The 18,627-nt window shown below is 38.9% G+C and overlaps 1 protein-coding gene across 4 annotated transcripts in view; it reads right to left on the reverse strand.

The window, feature by feature from the left end:
• Positions 1 to 5,468: 5,468 nt before the first annotated feature.
• Positions 5,469 to 18,627, reverse strand: part of COLEC11 (collectin subfamily member 11) — a 45,917-nt gene continuing 32,758 nt past the window's right edge. For 2 of the 4 annotated variants that reach the window (XM_059468444.1, XM_059468443.1), the window contains exons 4-7: positions 10,357 to 10,428; positions 9,605 to 9,658; positions 7,835 to 7,930; positions 5,469 to 7,678 (exon numbers count right to left, since the gene is read on the reverse strand). In XM_059468444.1, coding sequence (XP_059324427.1) covers positions 7,269 to 7,678; positions 7,835 to 7,930; positions 9,605 to 9,658; positions 10,357 to 10,428 — 632 coding nt within the window. In that variant the 3' untranslated portion in view covers positions 5,469 to 7,268. The remainder of the gene's footprint in view (positions 7,679 to 7,834; positions 7,931 to 9,604; positions 9,659 to 10,356; positions 10,429 to 18,627) is intronic. The other 2 variants (XM_059468445.1, XM_059468446.1) reach the window with 2 other exon arrangements.

Genomic DNA, 18,627 nt, shown 5'->3' on the forward strand with positions numbered 1-18,627 from the left:
GGAGCAGCCAGCACCTGAGGCAGGCACTTCTTGATAATGATCTGCAAGTGGCACCAAACCCAGAGATTTGGGCCTGTGCAAAACTGGCCCAAAAAGCCCCAGACCAGGTGTCTCAGGTGGCAGCTGATAGGGGACATGCCACAGTACAGCCTGGGGTCAGCAAACTCAGGGCCTGCTTCACCTGAGCTTAAAGGTCAGTGGCCACTGACTTCTCATCTGCTGGAAACCAGCCCACTTGGGCTTAACTTAAAATCATAAAGCAGATTTGTATCATGGGTTAGATTTGTGGATATTCCATTTATTCTAAAGCAAAAAAAAATGTCAAGACTGAAAGGAAATTTGCCTTTGTTAACAATTTAAAACATACTTTCAAAGAATCCTCTTTAAGTTGCTTATGATTCGAAACAACTGCACAGGCAAATCAATTCCCAAGAAACTACAGTATGGAACATATCATAAACACATACAATTAACTCCACTTTGGGTCTGACCAGATGCAAAAGGAAGGTAAGCTTTAAGAAGGAAACTGGGGGTACTATGTAAATTGGGACAGTAGTCTCCAAGAATGTTTTTTTAAGAGAGAGGTCATCACACCAGCTGTAATGCATTTATACTTTTGCAATCCAAGCTTAAGGGATACAGCATTCTATCTTCCACTTTCAGAAGCTGTAGACAAAAATCAGGACAGAAAAGGAATTCCATGAATCAAGGCCAACTGTAACTCAGCTGGGGATATTTGGAAAAGGTAGTGAACTTTACCTAATATGTCACATATTAGATTTATTTATGTAGAACAGAAGGGTTATAATGCTGGAGAAGAAGAAAGGAGTTGGACTAAGTAAAACAAGCTAACATGTGTATGTACAGGACATTTTGTAATAAGGAAATTAGTATTTTACATTTTTATACCTCCTTTTATTTCTGTGTTTTACAAACACAGTGAACTTAACATATTGCACACTTTCCCTCTTGAAGGATGACCACATCATTCATTTCATACTAAAGAATAAAGCAGGAACAAAGCTGGATTTGTGATTCTTTAGATATGCAACAAATCTTTTCTTCACTAGATGGCACCCTGTCTTCTCCTATGGATAAATGTTGAACGTTGCAAAAAGCAAAGGTTTCATTTTCACAGAAGAATATAAAATTATAGAGGACTTATTCTTTGTGTTGAATGATTTTACTGCTTCTTTTGTGTTCTACATCGTACTCCTTGTGTACTTGCAAGGATAAAGTTCTGCATCATAGACCTACCTCAATTATTTTACATTCAATATTCGTCTCAAAACTGATTATTGCCCAGAAATCTTCATGGGAGATGCGCCCGTTACAGTGGTTCAGACTCTGAATTACATTTAAAGAGCTCAGAATAAATTATAAATATAAGAAATACTTCTATATTTTTCTTTCCAAAATAAGCATAGGTCTAGAATTGATGACAATACTGTCTCAAATTCTCAGCAGGTATAAATCAATTTGGCTTCACTGGAGTTGATTGATGCCAGGTGAAGATCTGCAACTGCAATTTAGATGCTGTCCTGCAGAGCACAGCTTGACTTGTTTTCTTTTTCTTCACTCCAAGGCATGATAATTGAGCTCATTTGGGCACGCTTCTCACTTCTTAGTCAAAACTCCCACCTGAGAATTGGACTTAAAATCACTGCACGTCTCTTTGCAATAATTCAAAATAATCTTTCAAAAACGGGGGAAAAAAAGAAAAAGAAAGAAAGCTGACTAAAGTCTTAAAGACTTCAGAGCTCAAAAGTCAATACAACATCAGTGATTACAACAAGGCAACTGATGCAAGCAGAAGCAAAACACCACTCAGCTCCTTCATTTTTACTCTTACTGCCACTAGATGATAGTATGGTAACACCTGTATTGTTCAGCTGCACACCAGACCTTCTGTTGCTGAATTCCTGGCAGCACTCACGCTTTTATATGTAAAGAATATCCAGAAGCTCATCAATACTACATAGCTAGACTTTGAACAGCAGTGCTTAATTATATCCCCTGTGATTTCATGCATTAATATACCCAGAGTGTGGTGGATGCTATTATTTGTCCTTAGACCCAAACTGGGCTTTATTTAGGCACAGAGATAATGCTAAATTGATCACCTTACTCTTTTTGTGAGTTACCCACCCAGAGCTGTAGTGAGACATTTTGATGGAAAGGGCAAGATAATTACATTTCCCTAGCAGGAAGCAGGGGAATGGCTGCAGGTAACATTTACATTCCGCCTCACGGGCATCCCACTCACTGCCAGTCATGCACATCCACTCACTGCTTCTTCCACCTTTTCCATTTTGTGCTCTCCCTCTTGAGAGGATTCCCTCCTCATCCAATAGAAAAGCTCTGGGCTAGGAGAAGACTCTCATCCAGAAAAACGCCTTGAGCACACAACCGTGTCCTCTCCACAAACTCTTTCTCTCCCATCTCACATAGTTTGTACTCTCCTATTACAGTAAAATTAAAACCAAACTGCTCTTTCTCACAGCTACTCTGTAAGTAAATAGTCAAAACCCTTCACTGCACAATTTTTTCCCTAAGTAAATCTTAAAACTCTGGTTTCTTTCTACCCACAATAAAATGGTCAGTTTTTCTCTTGGTGGGCTGGACTGACTCTCCCTGGCCAGGAATATGCATCCCAAAGGAGGGGTGAGTGGCCAGCTCCAATTTTGCACAAAACCTTTCCCTTCACAGTCAGTTTTACAAGCACTTCCAGTCCCCACAGTGGAGAAAATCTCATCTCTTCTGTGATTTTGGGTGTGTACTCTGTGGCAGACATGTAGAGTGATGAACCTGTTGGCACCACAGGCAAGCCAAAAATTGAAAACCAGAATCTCCAGCGAAAAGACATTGGCCCTTGGACCAACAAAGGCTAAGGGGATGCAGCTCAGAAAGTGCAAAGGGTAAAGTCACACATCATTACATTGTTGGCTAATTCTCTGCTCAAGGATTTGATTCAGTCATGATCATCACAAGTCACTGAGTTTTCCACAGAAACTAGATCTGGATATAGGGAAACCCTGAATTTCTGCATTACTTTGGTTATTTTGACAAATTTTTGTTTTAATTCAGGATTAAAGGATATTTGTAAGATGTGCAGGTTTCAAAAGGCTTGTATTTATGTTATTTACTTATTGGTTTGGACTTCTGGAATAGTGCATAAACTACTAACTATATGGCATAATACTTAAATGAATAGTTTCCATAATCAGCAAGAATGTTTTCTATGTAATGTAGGTTGAACTATCTATTGTTTTGTACTCAAGGCATTTACAGTGTCATTGCAGGCCCAGGAGGAAAAACAATTCCAATGTCACAGTATTTTAGTATGTCAAACATAAGTCTTAAAAAAATAACTTGTTCCCATTGGAAATCAACATGTAAAGAATAAAGTAAAATATATCAAACATTATAGAGATCACTGTTACTGACATGGTGTAAAATATATTAACAATATTATAAAAATCAAATCCCTTTATGGGTGAAAATAAAGCTTTAGAACTTGGAAATTCAATTCTGAAAAATTCTAAAAGTAAACATCTTGAAAAATGTCTACTTCAAAAGTCTTCCTCCATTATGAACCTTCATCATATTTTACAATTAAAATTATTTTAATATCATCTTCTTCCGCTTTTCATAAAGAACTGTAACAAAACAATGAACAATGAACTGGCATCATATTTGAACTGGCATTTCCTCAGCTTATGAAAAATGAAGCACTCCATTTTACTTACATGAATAAGGATGCTCTATATATACCACATATGAATATTAATTTTTTTACAGTTCTTCTCTGTGATATAAGACTGTTTAAAACCCACAGTCAGGGAGAAGTTCTGCTGCTAACAAACTTGTAACAAACCCATATTTACAGGGATAATCATGTCAGCTGTCAGAGCACAGTGAGGAGCAGCTGGCTCACGAGGGATGGTGAGCCAGGAGCGGAGCAGAATAACAAGGCAAGTGGGAGCAGCACTTTCCACCCAGCAGTGAGGCTGTGGAGTGGCAGATCGGGATGGTGATCAGGATCAGACATGATCCAGCACTCTCCCAAGATGTCCCCTTGGACTGAGCCACTTAAATGCTTTATCTCCTCCAAGCCCCCTCCCAGAAGGGCGGTGCACGTCTGCCCTGCCATCAGTACTGCAACACACAGCTAAAGGTGCAGAGTACAGCTGAATGAAATCCACATTTTATGTGAAGAAGTCATTCAAAAACCTGAATGGGTGACTATATTAAAAAAGAAAAAATACTGCTATTATTGCCTTTTTTAAATGCCATAGAATGCCCTTTATTCAAGAATAAAATAAAAAGGGCTATGGGCATATATTTATGAGGAAATATTATTTATCAAATATAGAGCATATAAGAATAGTCTGAGAAACACTTGTGCTTGCCAGACAGACATGTTCCAAAGGCTTCTGCAGAGCTACACAAAATGAGTAATTATATTACAATTGCAGGTTTTAATGCACATGGAAAACACCCCAAGTAAAATTAACTTATCACTCATTTTATTTTTTAAAAAAACAATAGTACCAAATTCTAGGGAGAATAATGGAAACCTTACCAAGCATGTCAGCAGGCTTCTTGCAGGCTGAGCACTACATGCAACATTGATTTCTGCCTCCAGCAAGGGTCTACCTACAGGCATCAGCAACTAGAGGGTGAAAGAAATTATGAAGGGCTCATTCATTTCCAATGCCTCCATCATTTCCCACCCAGCTCCTCAAAGGGGTAAATATCAGATGTGCTGTTGTTGCCCCTTGCAGGACAGCTACAGACCTTACGCACTGGCCTTGCTCCCTTTGCCCAAACGGTGAAATAAAAGCTGCTGCAGCCAGCATACAGGTATCTGACAATGAAACTAATGTACTTTCTACCTCACATATCAAGCACTGAAAAAAAATATCCTGAAGAACATGAAAACTAGGAAAAAGAAATGTTTTTCCATTGCTTTTACTTTTTATCCTAAATTTTAGTAGAAATTGAGACTGTTTAAATGCTACACATATCTAGGAAATCTTTAAAACCTGATGTGACTTCAGCTAAAATAGGAGCATTTGGCATCTCAAAAAGCTTCCTATCTCCCTAAAAGGCCTCTTTTCATCTTTCTGAGGAAACTGAACAATACAACAGAAACTTTCAAAACCTAGGTGAAAAACAGCACACATAATGAGGGAGCTTCAAATATCTGTATCTCAGGTTTGGACTGTTTTAATATAGCAACAATGATTTGACAAAAGTATGTTGGAGATTTAAATGGTTTCTGAGGATTTCTATAGCAGGCAGGAAACAATCATGATATTCAAAGCACTACTCTAAACAAATTGCTCTACTGGAATTGTTAGCTCCCTGCAAATTCTATAGAGTCTTTGAATATTACTGTAGAAAGAGATTCACATTATTTAATAGATTTCAATATGCAGTTGGAAGAATGACTAACACACAGGTATTATACCTATCTTTATTAAAAGAAAAGAAAGCAATCAAAGGAGCCATTAATTTTGAGTGATTTCTCTGGAGCTGGGCTGATAATCAAATACTATAGGATACTATAGTACTGCTAGTAATCTTCAAAATTAATAGCAAACATATATATAAAGGAGTGAGATTTACAGAGTAAATATATCAAACAAAACAGTTTGTTCTCTTAGGTATATAAATCAAATAATGTCAGTGTCTGTGGATATGAACAACATTGCATGGTCATTGATTGTTTACATGCTGCAGCACAGCAGAGTTTATGAGTTGGTTTCCTTGCTGTAATGAAATCTCTGGGACCACATGTCAAATCCACTGTGGATACCCTATACATCAATCTGCCATAATGATCAGATATGTATTTTGACCAGAATGTTATGCAAGGATCATTTATCCTTAAAAATTAGCTTAAAACACTGTGCAAGGTATTCCTAAAGAAGCACTGTTAGAGATTTTGCTTTTTTTGTTTGTTTGTTTTTCCTATGCCTAACAGTGAGATGAGGTGGCATGCAACTGGCTCCTGGGAAGATTTAAAGTAATTAATCATTTATTTTGTGAAATTATTCTGGGTTTGTTTTTTTTTTTTAATCTACATCCCTTTTTCGATCACATGCAATTGTAAATTTGGTACATAAACTATATGTGCAAAGATATTTATTATTGCTATATACACAGGAAAATTTTGGAAACTTTTCTGCTTTTCAGGGGATTGTTTTAACAATCTGTGTAAACATGTAAACTGTTTTTTTACTAAAAGGAACTGATCCCTAATGTGTTTTCATGAGCTTATTGCATATATATGAAGTCTGCCTTAAATTGCGGAGGGCTGGTAATTTTGCTTGTTTTGTAACAAGATGGACCAAGATTATCTTAAAGAAATGTGAAACATTTACTTTAGGAAATTATTTAGGGCCTGAAATACTTCATGCACTGAATCATTTTCAACTGAGGAATGAAGAAAATCAAATTGTTACTTTTACATTTAGCCAACCCCAAAACACCATCTGGATGGAAATCCTCTAAGTACTAAATTATAAGAATTTTCATAACATAGAAGCCTGGAATCATAGAATAGTTGGGTTGGAAGAGACCTTAAAGGTTACTTAGTTCCAAGCCCCTGCCATGGGCCGGGACAGCTTTCACTGGACTTTTTCCTCCCACAGCACTAAAATTCAGTTTACTTAAATGCTTTTTGGTCATACATCTGTGAACAGTTTAATGAAGAAACATTATAAAATTGGTAGGAATCTTGACTTTTGGTTTGCTTTGGAAACAACAAATGTTGTAACATTCAAAAAACTGATTAATATTTGTACTTATTAACTGGAGTATACAAAATACATCTTGTTGCCAAAATATCCCTGTAGCACTACAAGTTATTAGCTTTTATAACTACAAATTTTACTAAGATAAAAGAATATCAGGAACCTAATTCTTACCATTCAAACTAGAGGCCAAATTCTGCCTTCCCTTACAGTCATGCAATCACAGTTGTTAACTGTTGTAAGGGCAAAATTTAGCCCCAAAGCACATTTTTATCTAAACACATATATTTTCCTACAAAAAAAAAAGCCAACCAAGCTATGCCTTATTACTGCTCTTCCCTTCTGAAGGGTAAATTCTGATATTTGAAATACCTCAACTGTATTTACAGCTGTACAACTCCGACACCGCATACTTGCAGAACTTCACTTGTTCTCTATAAACATGGAGTAACTTGTACCATCGTCTTAAACATTTTTCTTAAAACAGAGAAAGAGCAGAGCAGCTTAGACATTCTCTTTGTCGAACTCGCACACGAAATACATGGTAATGTGACAGGCAACATCATTCCAGCCCCCCGAGGCCACCATCTCCACACAGTCCTCCTCGTCGTAGGCGTTGTTGGGCTCCCCGCTGCGCCATTTATTGAAGGTCTGCATGGGCGACCGGTCGGAGTAGACGAAATTCCCCTCCTTCTCCAGGTCGTTAATCCCAATGAAGACCCTGGTGAGCCCAGCTTGGTTGATGTACGAGGCAATGAGGTTGTTGGCAGTCTCGTCCTTGGGCATGCTCAGCGTCCCTCCTCGCCCGTGGCAGTACAGCTGGGCCTCCTTGTACCTCTTCTCCTCCTTGACCAGCAGGTAGATCTTATTGTCGGTCTCGCGCACGCCGGCGACAGCTGCGGGGGAGGGCAGTGCTGAAAAGTGAGCACTCGCATTTCTATAAACCAAGTCACTGCACACCCCAAAAGAGCTTCACAAATCAGAGGTGGAATGGCGGCACTCTTTACGAGTGGTTACACCGATAAAATGGGGCAAAAAGAAAGGAAAGTAGTTATATCAAATTAACCTACCATTTTTTATGAATTTTAGTTCTGTCATCAGCTGGGCTACTTGAATATCCATTTCACCAATAGCCTTCCTTAGCTGACTGCACTCACAAGGGATGCCTGTGAAATGATATAGATACACCCAAATAAAAAAGCTACCTAATTTCAACAATTATCTTTATGAAAAGGCCCAGCGTGGCAGCTCTGGAGAAAGCTGTCTTGCAAGTAACAGACAGAAAATTAGAGCCTTCACTACCCTGCACCATTATATGATTCTCAGGGGTGTCTGGGCCTGTGCAGAACAGATCAGTTCACTTCCTCTGAATCTTCCATCCTGAATAATTAGCACTAACCTAAACACAGATAGATATTCTCTGCAAAACACCCACAATATTTTTTAACTAAAAATGTTTTCCAAAAATTCCCATTTTCAGTAAAATTATTTTCCTTAGTTTTCTCAATGATTTCTTTCACAGGAAAAACATTGTTTGCAAGTTCTTCACAAGGAATATATCCCAGCAGATCCAAAATTCCAGCACATATTGCACATAATTACCTGCAAAATGAAGGTCTGTGTTTTTGAAAGTACAGAATTTACAATACTTCTGACAATAAAATTAGACACTAGAAAATCGTCTATTGACCCAAATTAGGGTATAGGTTTGACAAAGATAATCTGAATGTGAATACTAAAAGAATAATCGTTACATCTCTGGCCACAAATCTCAAAATGAGGATCAATTACCATTTGCATCTATTACAGTTTGCAGTTCTGTATGTATTATAAAAATCTGCATTGGACTACCCAATTACTCTGCTCAGTTGTGTAAGTCAGTCTAAGCACAGGGTACCTGCCCTGCAAAACTGTGCATGCTGGCCAGGTGCACAGCACGCTGGCTCAAGAATTACAGTGACAAATAATGTTCTCATGAGAAATCTAATCTGTGCACCCCCAATGCACTCTGCCAGGAAGGGATTAATTCAGTCCAATCCAAACCTGCCACTCTTGCAAGGCTTGCACTTATGCTAGGCTGTTTCCCTAGAACATTTTACACCTCTGGAAGATCCATGCACCTCCATATAAGAATCTGAAGAGAGGGTGACGGGAAGACTGAGCCAGGCTCTGCTTGGTGGTGCCAAGCAATAGGACAGGAGGCAATGGGCAGAAACTGCACATTGCACAGGAAGTTCCTCCTGAACATGAGGAAGAACTTTACTGTGTGGGTAGCTGAGCACTGGAAGAGAGTGGCCAGAGGAGTTGTGGAGTCTCCATCCCTGGGGATATTCAAGAACTGTCTGGACACAATCCTGAGCCATGTGCTCTGGGATTACCCTGCTTGAGCAGAGGTTGGACCAGCTGACCCAATGAGGTCCATTCCAACCTGACCCATTCTGCGATCTGTATTCTTGACAATCTCCTGCTCCTATAACTATAATCCATGGATGAGCAGGAGCATCCAACCTGCTCCTTTGTGTTGACTGGAACACAAAGAGAGATATGCAGAGATATCCCATTGCCCTGGTGATGAATGATGCAGACAGTCTGACTTCAGTTCCCACCAGGCTTCTGGAGAGATTATGCCTCAGAGCTCAGAGATAGTATGAGATACTGTTTTAGCATATACACTACAAGTCCAGCAACTGCTGCAACTTCAATGATTTTAAGCCGTTTGAAAATATCACAGTGAAATATTACAGTTCCAATGAAAAAAATAATTCATTATTTCCCCCAGTATGTAAACAGATGTATTTTTAGTGATGTCTTTCACATAAACAAGGTGTGTTATGGATTACCTGGGTCACCATTAGGACCTGGTGGTCCTATGTCACCATTATCTCCTTTTTCACCTGAAGACAGGAAAAATAACATAATGTTAATGCTGCCTTTTCTGTCAATAGTTCATTTAGCATTTATCTATTTTTTCACTAGTAAAATTCAAACATGGAAAGTAGAAATATGCCCAAGCAAAAATAAAGACTTTTCTGTCCCAGTTATTCCACAATAAAGGCCAGCCATAGCTATGAAACTTGAACCCAAATAATATGCACCAATATCCATTTCTTGACATTCATAAACTTCACAGAACCAGTAAATTCAGATGCTGTAGAGGGAAAAAGGCTGGATTTCCCTAAATTTTGAATCATGATCTAGATTATTAGGTAAATGCTGGTCCGAATGACTTAACCAGTATCACATAGGAAGCCTATGGAGTAGTCAACCATCTTCTAACTCTTAAGAGTCTGCCAAAGTACATCACATCTTCCCATCTTCTTTAACTGTCCACACTTGTGTGACAGTGCAAAGTTCTTTATTTATCCTCAAACCAGGATACTCACAGTGCTTTAAGACTAAATATGCTGATGCCACAGCAAAGGTAACTGCTTAAGAAATCTCATTGACCTGGCTGACTACAGTGTGAGAAAATTCCTACTAAGGTAAACTGTGAGACTTGTTAGCCATTTTTCAGTGGCTAAACTTTTCTCAAACATAAACGATTGCATATTTTTCACCTGAAACACAAATGGAGAAATAGAATTAAACCTACCTTTTGAACCAATAGGACCAATTTTTCCATGACGTCCTATGCTGCCTTTCTGTCCTTTGTCCCCCATTTCTCCTATACATAACAGAAGGATGAAAGGCACAAGGTAGCAATGTAGTCTGATTCATTCAGATTTTACTATGTTTGCAATATCAGTTTTTAAAATGAACAAATTTTATACCCCAAATATTCATTGAACTCCAGAGGCCTAGCTCAATCCTTGTGAAGAACTTACATACAGCAACCTAGATAGTGATTTTATCTTTGCTACACAATTGACATTAACAAGGCATGAAGGTGTACTTATCAACAGTTCTTGTTTGAAAACCAGTGGAAAAGCTTTTCCAAACTCTTTCCGTGGATCATGACAGAATTATGTCGAAAATACAGAGGATTGTTGCATTCAACATGGATCAGCAGATTAAAACTGTTATGGAGTTGAGAAGACCTAAAGGATCCAAGCACAACTGACTTTTCATCTCAGACAGAGACTCTGCTGTAACTGAGGGCTGGCTTTGGGCTTAATGACCTATTTATACAACACAAATACTGTCATATGAGACAGGTTTCCCTCTGTACCACACTGTTAGAGGAGAGCAGGTATGGAGGGGCTGCAGGGATGAATGCCTGCTGAGGCTCCTGTCGTGCAGAAATCTAAGCCCAAAACTGCTTTAGGAAATATTTATGAAGTTGTTTTCAATGACTGTTGAAAAGATTGTTTCTTTGCTGAAAGCAACATCTGCTATGCTCTGGTCTGCTACACAGGTGCAAGAAAACAATGAGACAAGCTAGGAAGAAAATGCACCAGAGGGATCCAGCAACTGGACTCGTGCAGACTGTCACAGCTCAGCCTCAGCTGTGGATCCATGACAACTGAAGATCTGCTGCCCCCTGTTGCTATTGCATTTGGACAGACATACGTATTTTTGAAAGCTGGATAATTTTATTAGCCATTTTGTCATTACCATTAACTTAAAGTGAAATCAATAACAAGTTTCAGAATATAAACTGATCACTGGTGGGCTAAGAGATATTATATCTATTACTCCATGAAGTCTCAAGCAACCCTTGTCCCTTGATGGCATGAGCCAGAAAGAAACCATTTCCTCTGAACTGAGAGAAGCTAAATGTGAGTGGTTTGTTGGTATGATTAATTATTGGCAAGTCCTGCAATCAATCATTTTCCTTTGTTTCTAACAAGTATCAAATTCAGACACCACTGGACACAGGCTTTCACCAGAAAACAAAAATATATTTCTCTTATCTATTCCTACTGGAAGTACCAGCTTGTAATCAGTTTATCAAGTTGTTCTGAAAATTATGTCTCTTGTTTTGCATATTATTGAATTGGGATTACCACATTAAAGATTATCAGATGTTTGAATTCTTTCTCTTTTCAGGCTGCTATACCTGAAATTAAATAAACTCATTGATCTAATCTGTAAATAAAATAAAATATATAAAATTATTTCACTTTCTTTCTTGTAGACATTGCCTAGAAAATGAACTGCTTCTCAGTCACAGCCAGTAAAACCCATGTGCTCTGCTCAGAAGTAAAAGGAAGGTGTGCTATCTCTAGCAATGAAGACGTACTTTAAATCTCCTTTCCTCATTAAAAGAATTGTTCACACTTGGGTTTCTCTTACAGTGACTAACCCCTGCTTCCACTCCAGGGGCTTGCTTATTCTGCTTCTTCTGCAGAATAAATCACAAAGTTTCAAGAGAAACCCATCTGCCTTGAGGGTTTCAGAAGTTTTAATACCTTTTGTAAAGCCCTTTTTAGTGGCCCTATGGTTGTCAAAAATGCAGTCTGAGGAGTCTTAACGAAATTGGGAAGTGATAGCTGGAAAGAAATTGGGACAATAAAAGAAATTAAGTCTCCATAGACCAAAAATAGGAAATCAAGCACAAAGAGTGAATAAAGAATTGAAGAAAGTCATCTGACATGTCTCAGATGAAGGTGGCATGCATTGGAACCAATTATAGAAGATTTAAAGGATTTGGGAAGGAATTGAAGAGAAGGAAATTCTAAATTATCTTCTTGGTGGCTTTTTCAGGCCCACAAACAAGTGAAGAAATAAAATTCCAGAGACAAATGGTGGGCTGCAAAACAAGTGAAAAAATGAGGCGTTGCACTCTGTGCCATACTATAAATGGGGGTCACAGAATATGAGCAATCTCATCAGGATTATTTGGAAGAGACAAGAAGGTATAAAACTACCTCAAAAATAAAAAGGCATCTAAAAGACAAATTAGCAGAAATGCAAATTCACCATGTCACAGACAAATTTAATCGAATCATGGTAAAAAGAAGACAGCAGTGGTTTTCTTTCCAAACTTAAGGATTTTAAGACAAATCAAATCAAATCCATGATTTGACATAGAGGACATCACAGACACCTACCTAACAAGGAAAGTAGAAGTGTACCAAACCACACCAAAGGCCTCTTGAATCTACTGCCATCTTTAACAGCAATCTGCAGAGGATACTTTGGAAGAGAACATAATATATAGATGAAGATTAAAAAGTCTTTCCCCCAGTACACCTCAATAGTCTTGCAGCAGTCAGCATTCCCAATGCAAATAGATTGCCTGACTTGAATGAGAATGATATTTTTAAAGGATATAATGATGCTACAGTAGTAATCTGCATTCAGGACACTTCATTTTTAAAAAACTATTGGCAACTGGAAATCAAAAAATTCCAAATATGTCAACAGGCTACAGAACTGCTTTTCACTGAAAAATATAAATTATCCACACTAATGAAGGTCAGCGATTGGTGAGGGAACCACCAATTGCTGAGGAACTTGCTCTCGGTAGGTGGCTACAAGAAGTTACATCTTATCATAGAATTATGAAATGAGCAGAGTTGGAAGCAACCTTTAAGATCATCTAGTACCAACCCCCTTCCATGGGCAGGGACATCTTCCACAAGACCAGGTTACTCAGGGCCCCATCCAACATGCTCTTGAACACTCTTTGAAGGATGGAGAATCCATGGCTTCTCTGGGAAACTTGTTCCAAGGTCTCACCATCCTCACAGTAAATAATTTATTCCTTATATCTAACCTAAATTTGCCCACTTTCAATTTAAAGCCATTCTTCTTTGTCCTATTATGACATGCCCTTTCTGGCTTTCTTGTAGATCCCCTTTACTGGAAGAGGCTCTAAGGTCTCCCTGGCGCCTTCTCTTCTGCATGTTGAATAAGACAAATTCTCTCAGCCTGTCTTCAAGGCAGAGGTGTCCCATCCACCTCTGATCATCTTTGTGGCTGTGCTCTGGACTTGCTCCAGCAGGTCCATGTCCATTTTATGTTGGGGGCCCCAGAGCCAGGGCTCTCATGAGAGTAGGGTAGAGTGGGAGAATTATTTCCCTCAACCTGCTGCCCATGCTGCTGTTGATGCAGCCCAGGATGTGGTTGGATTTCTGGGCTGCAAGGGCACATGGCCAGCTCATGTTGAGCTTCTCTTCAACCAACACCCCCAAATTCTTCACCTCCAGACTCCTCTCAATCCATTCTCTGCCCAGTCTGTGCTTGGGATTGCCCCAAAACAGATGCAGGAACTTGCACTTGGTCTTGTTGAACTTCACAGGCCCACCTCAAGCCTGTCCAGGTCCCTCTGGGTGGCATTCCTTCCCTCCAGCGTGTTGACTGTGCCACACAGCTTGGTGGCATTGGCAAACCTACTGAGGGTGCACTCGATCCCACCATCTGTGTCACCAACAATGTTAAACAGATATTCTTACATGAATGAACAGCGCATAAGCACAGGGGGCATTTTATATAGCTGGGGCAAAAAAATTTCATCCAGCATTAGCCACCCTAAAGTTCAGGATTTTAGTCTAAGATATTTATCTAAACTCCCACAGTAGGCAATGGAAAAATAAACACCTCTGAGTAGGGATCCCTCCCACTCATGTTAGACAGGTATCATAATCAGAATAGTTAGAAAATTTGCAAAGGAAGCTAAAGCTAGTGAGAAAAAATCCAATCTAGAGAGGCACAGAAATGTTTAAAGGATTTAAAAGTACATTCAAAGCCAAAATAGTACAGTACATTCCTGAATGGACGAGTTTCTATGTGGAGGCAAGCAAAGAAAAATAAGAGCCCTCATGAAACATTATCTCACTAGAATTATGTGAACAACATATTACCAAGCTTCTTCAAACCAGTGGCCCCTCTAGCCCAAGCCTTCTTTTTCCTGTGATGGCAGCAGAAGGTGCAGTCCACGAAGATCCCACAACCACAGCCACTATCTGCAGGTGAAATTGCTGGATCTGTCCCCAGCAGCTTCAGAGAGGGCCTCCTGGTCAGGTATGATGGGATCTGGTGATTCTGTAATCTTGATTATAACCTCCTCAGACTACTCTGTACAGATACAAGAGTCTCAGTCTGTCCAGTTTCTCCTTATGAGGCAACTCCTCTTTTTCACATTTTGGTGTCCATCTCTTACTTCTCAAGTCTTTTTTGAGAGACAAAGGCCAGAAGAACATTCTTGAGACAGTGCATGTCAGGCCTTTGTACAGAACAAGATCAGCTGCAAAAGAAGCTTCCTGTTTTGTCCTTTGTCCTTTTGTCATCCTTCTGTGATGATGGGCAGTGTTCTGTTGGCCTTGGGACTCTTGCTAATGACTTCAGAGCAATCCTTGAGTTTTAAGTGACAGTTTGGGGTTTTGGCATCATTTGACATGGATTAAATCATGCATCCCTGATTTCCCCAGGCAATATATTTATTTACATTGAAGCCCATCTGCCACCTTTTTGCCCACTCAGTTTAGCAGTATTTTCTCAAAATCCTATTGAGTTCAGGTGGAACTGAAAGACAGTTTTGAACCAGATACCCACTTTGTGCATTCACAGCTGTCAATGTCAGGACTTTTATATGGAATACTGCCTGCAGCACTCCTTAGCGAGCAATAAATTCATGTAGAAATTGACTCAGAAATGCAAAGGATTGATTGATTACATATTAATGAGCAATCAGTAATAATAAAATATAAATTAAGATATTATTACCTCTTTTTAGAATTTGATTATACAAATGACTGAGCACTCTGGCTCCAATCCAGTTAAATTAATGAGTCTTCTCGTCTACTTAAGAAGCTGTGGCTGTATTAGTAAACTAAATGCCTGGGATTATTTCCTGGCAGTGGGAACCAGGTAGTCAAGAATGGGACACCTCATGATACTAAATTGTCTTACTCTTCAAGCCAAGATAATCTTGCAAGCTGCTCATTGTGTTAGCTCCCAGAATATACCTGGGAAAGTGTTAGCTGGCAAAAGCCAAAATCACTGTGTTAACACTGCAAAGGTAGAGACAATTGAGTTCCAAGCCCAAGAACAGTATGTCAGACTGCATCACATACCATTATAGTTGTATATAAATTAAGTACAATGTATAAAGGCTGAAATTAAAATACAAAAATAATATACATTTTAAATGGTTATGGCTCTAAGAAAATTGAAATATCTTGAAGAACATAATTTTAATGTTCTGTTCCTTTAATGTTACATTCCAAGTGTAAATCCACTTTGCCCTCCTTATTTTGATTGCTGTAAGGCACTCTGGGAATATTCACAGAATGGTACTGGTACAGAACTGCCCGTGTGGAATTTGAAAACATGGAAATTATGGCCTCACAGACTGCACCAGGACTCAGTTAAATAACTGAGTTTGCTCTCAACATGGGAGAGCACAGAACAGCCATCAGTGCAAGTGGGAAAGTTAATTCTGCGAACTTCACAGCCTAAAACTTACACTGCTTTAATCTGAAACAGCCATTGTACTCAACCCAGTGCCCCATGCTTTACATAAGGCCAACACAGTTTTATATTCTGCTGACATGCCATGCATCATAATTGACCTATACAATTAATTAAAAGCAATGAGGAAAGTAAGTGGAATTTAACCTTAATCAGCACCCAAAGACATCAGTATCTCTGATGTCACCCTGAAGCATCAGGACAGTCAGAACAAGATTAATTTCAGGTAAGCACCAGAAAGCTTTAATTTTTAATTTTTCTGAGTTACCAAAATCTGAAAATATTGTGAGGAAAGATATGATAAAAACATCTGCAGCACTTTCTGATCTTGAGCTGTTCAGGTCAAATATGCCATAAGAAGATAGTTTCTTTTGTAAGCTATTTTATGGTTATTATACACCTATGAAGTTCAAAGAAACTGAGTACATTTTCTTAGATGAACGTGCTAGAAAATGAAACAGAGAAAGGGGAAAGAAAAAAATAAAAGAAAAAAGATTAGTGTGATTTTGATGATGTAAATTAAGACCAAAAGTAGAAAACGCTACAAATGTGGCAGAAGGATTACAGTTTCTCCCTCATGTAAACCATCAATTACTCAAAGAGGAGAAAAGTAAAATGGAATTCAGCAGCTTGCATCAACAGAAGGACCCAAATATTAGACCAAGACAAAATTATCAGGCTTCAAGATAAATACAAGGGGTTGAACACATGCTCACACACTGATTGAAATTCAACAGATTACTGCATAGAAGCAGGGCTGCTGTCTGTGGGTGGTTTTAGGGGCAAATGCAAAATGAAGGAACAATTATTTTTGCCAAACATATTGTTATATTTTATTTTTGTCTCAATGTTCCATCTTCTGGATTAGAAATAGGAAAATCCTTGGTCTGTTGGAAGAGAATGTGCTCAGTATCATGCAGCTTGAGAGTCTAGAAAAGTATTTATGCATGAAGTCAGCTACAGGTCTGCACATTACACACAATCTGTGGAGGTTAACCAGAAACTGAAAGGTTTTTCCAGGTCAAAGTTGGATATTCTTCTGCGTCCTTTCCATAGACCAGAAGTTACATCTGTGAAGTCTGTTTGCTTATCCGGTCAACACTGTGACCTTCAAAGTGTACTGGATGTAGTATCATGATGAAAAGTGGTGCCATATAATCCAAATTGTTTTTAAGGTATCTGTGTTATTTCCTTTGACAAAGCATTTGTGGAAAGGAGTTGATCAAGACAAATATCTACGAAATGTGGAGCACTAATGAAATGACTAGTTAATTAGGACTTACTTTAAACAAGAGCTTGTTTGTAGAAATTTCTGTATGCAAAAAGGAAAGCAGAATAATATATTGCTACAGAAGTAGCAAGAAATTTTGCCTGTGTTTAGTTGAAAGTACTAACTGGAAAAATACTGATACAGCATGCATTAGTATTCAATTTTCTTTAATCTCTTTTCTGTTTCATTCATGTTTTCTCATAGTGTGTTTCCACTTCAGTGTTTCTTCTTTCAGTCTCATCAGAATTTTGGACTTTTGCAGGTATGAAAAACTAGAAAATTACCACTGTTATTAGCATTAATCAGGCCTACTTCATGAGAATTCTTTTTCAAACAAAAGTAATTTTACAGTAGAAAATAAATAAACGAAGTGCCACATCATGGATTGCCCTGACTGAAAAAGTGTACTTCCACATCTCAGATGGACAAAGCATTTTGAAGTGACATGACAATATGCCAAGATATAGAAACATACGGGACAGCGTGATGAGAGGGGTTCTGAAGAAGTTGTCAAGACAATCTCATGCCAAAGGACACAAAGAAGGCTGAGGCACTTGGTGCTTTCTTTGCTTTGTCTCTGCTGGCAAGGGCTGCTCTCCGGCCTCCCAGTTCTGCACGTCTGGTAGCAAAGATCTGGGGAGGACAAGCTACTCATGGCAGCTGAAAATTGAGTGAGGGACTGCTTCCCCTGGATGTACATGGGCCCATGGTCCTGCCCACGAGGCATTCAGGGCTGCTGAGAGGGCTAGCTGGGGCTGCTGCAAAGCCCCAAAGTCTAACCAGCAGCTGCTAGGGAGTCCTTCACGGCTGAAAGGGAGGAAGAAGTTGTTGAAAGCGAAGGGAGACGACCCATCTTTGTTGATCAGCATTGACTCCTGATTTATTGATCCAAAAGGCACGTTTTTATAACCGTGTTAATTAAGATCATACATATTGCAAAACTCGAGCTCACGATAGGCTACAGAGCAAATGCTAACCCCTCCCTTTGTTTTCAATACCTGTGGTTTGTTTATTGAAACCAAGATTTTTGTTCTCACCGTGATATGAAAAGTTCTCAAAACCTTTATATCTGTTCCCAGAGCAGCCAAGGACAGAATGTCTACCTGTTATGAGAAGACTGTCTGAGAATCCTACTGTTTATAAAAAATGTGCCTGAGAACCTAATTATTTACAGAAAAATACTTGGGAACTGATGCTTTATGGCTGCTTTTTACTTTTCCATCAGCTGTATATTTT

Source organism: Ammospiza nelsoni, chromosome 3, assembly GCF_027579445.1.
Source record: "Ammospiza nelsoni isolate bAmmNel1 chromosome 3, bAmmNel1.pri, whole genome shotgun sequence".
Taxonomy (NCBI): Eukaryota; Metazoa; Chordata; class Aves; order Passeriformes; family Passerellidae; genus Ammospiza; species Ammospiza nelsoni.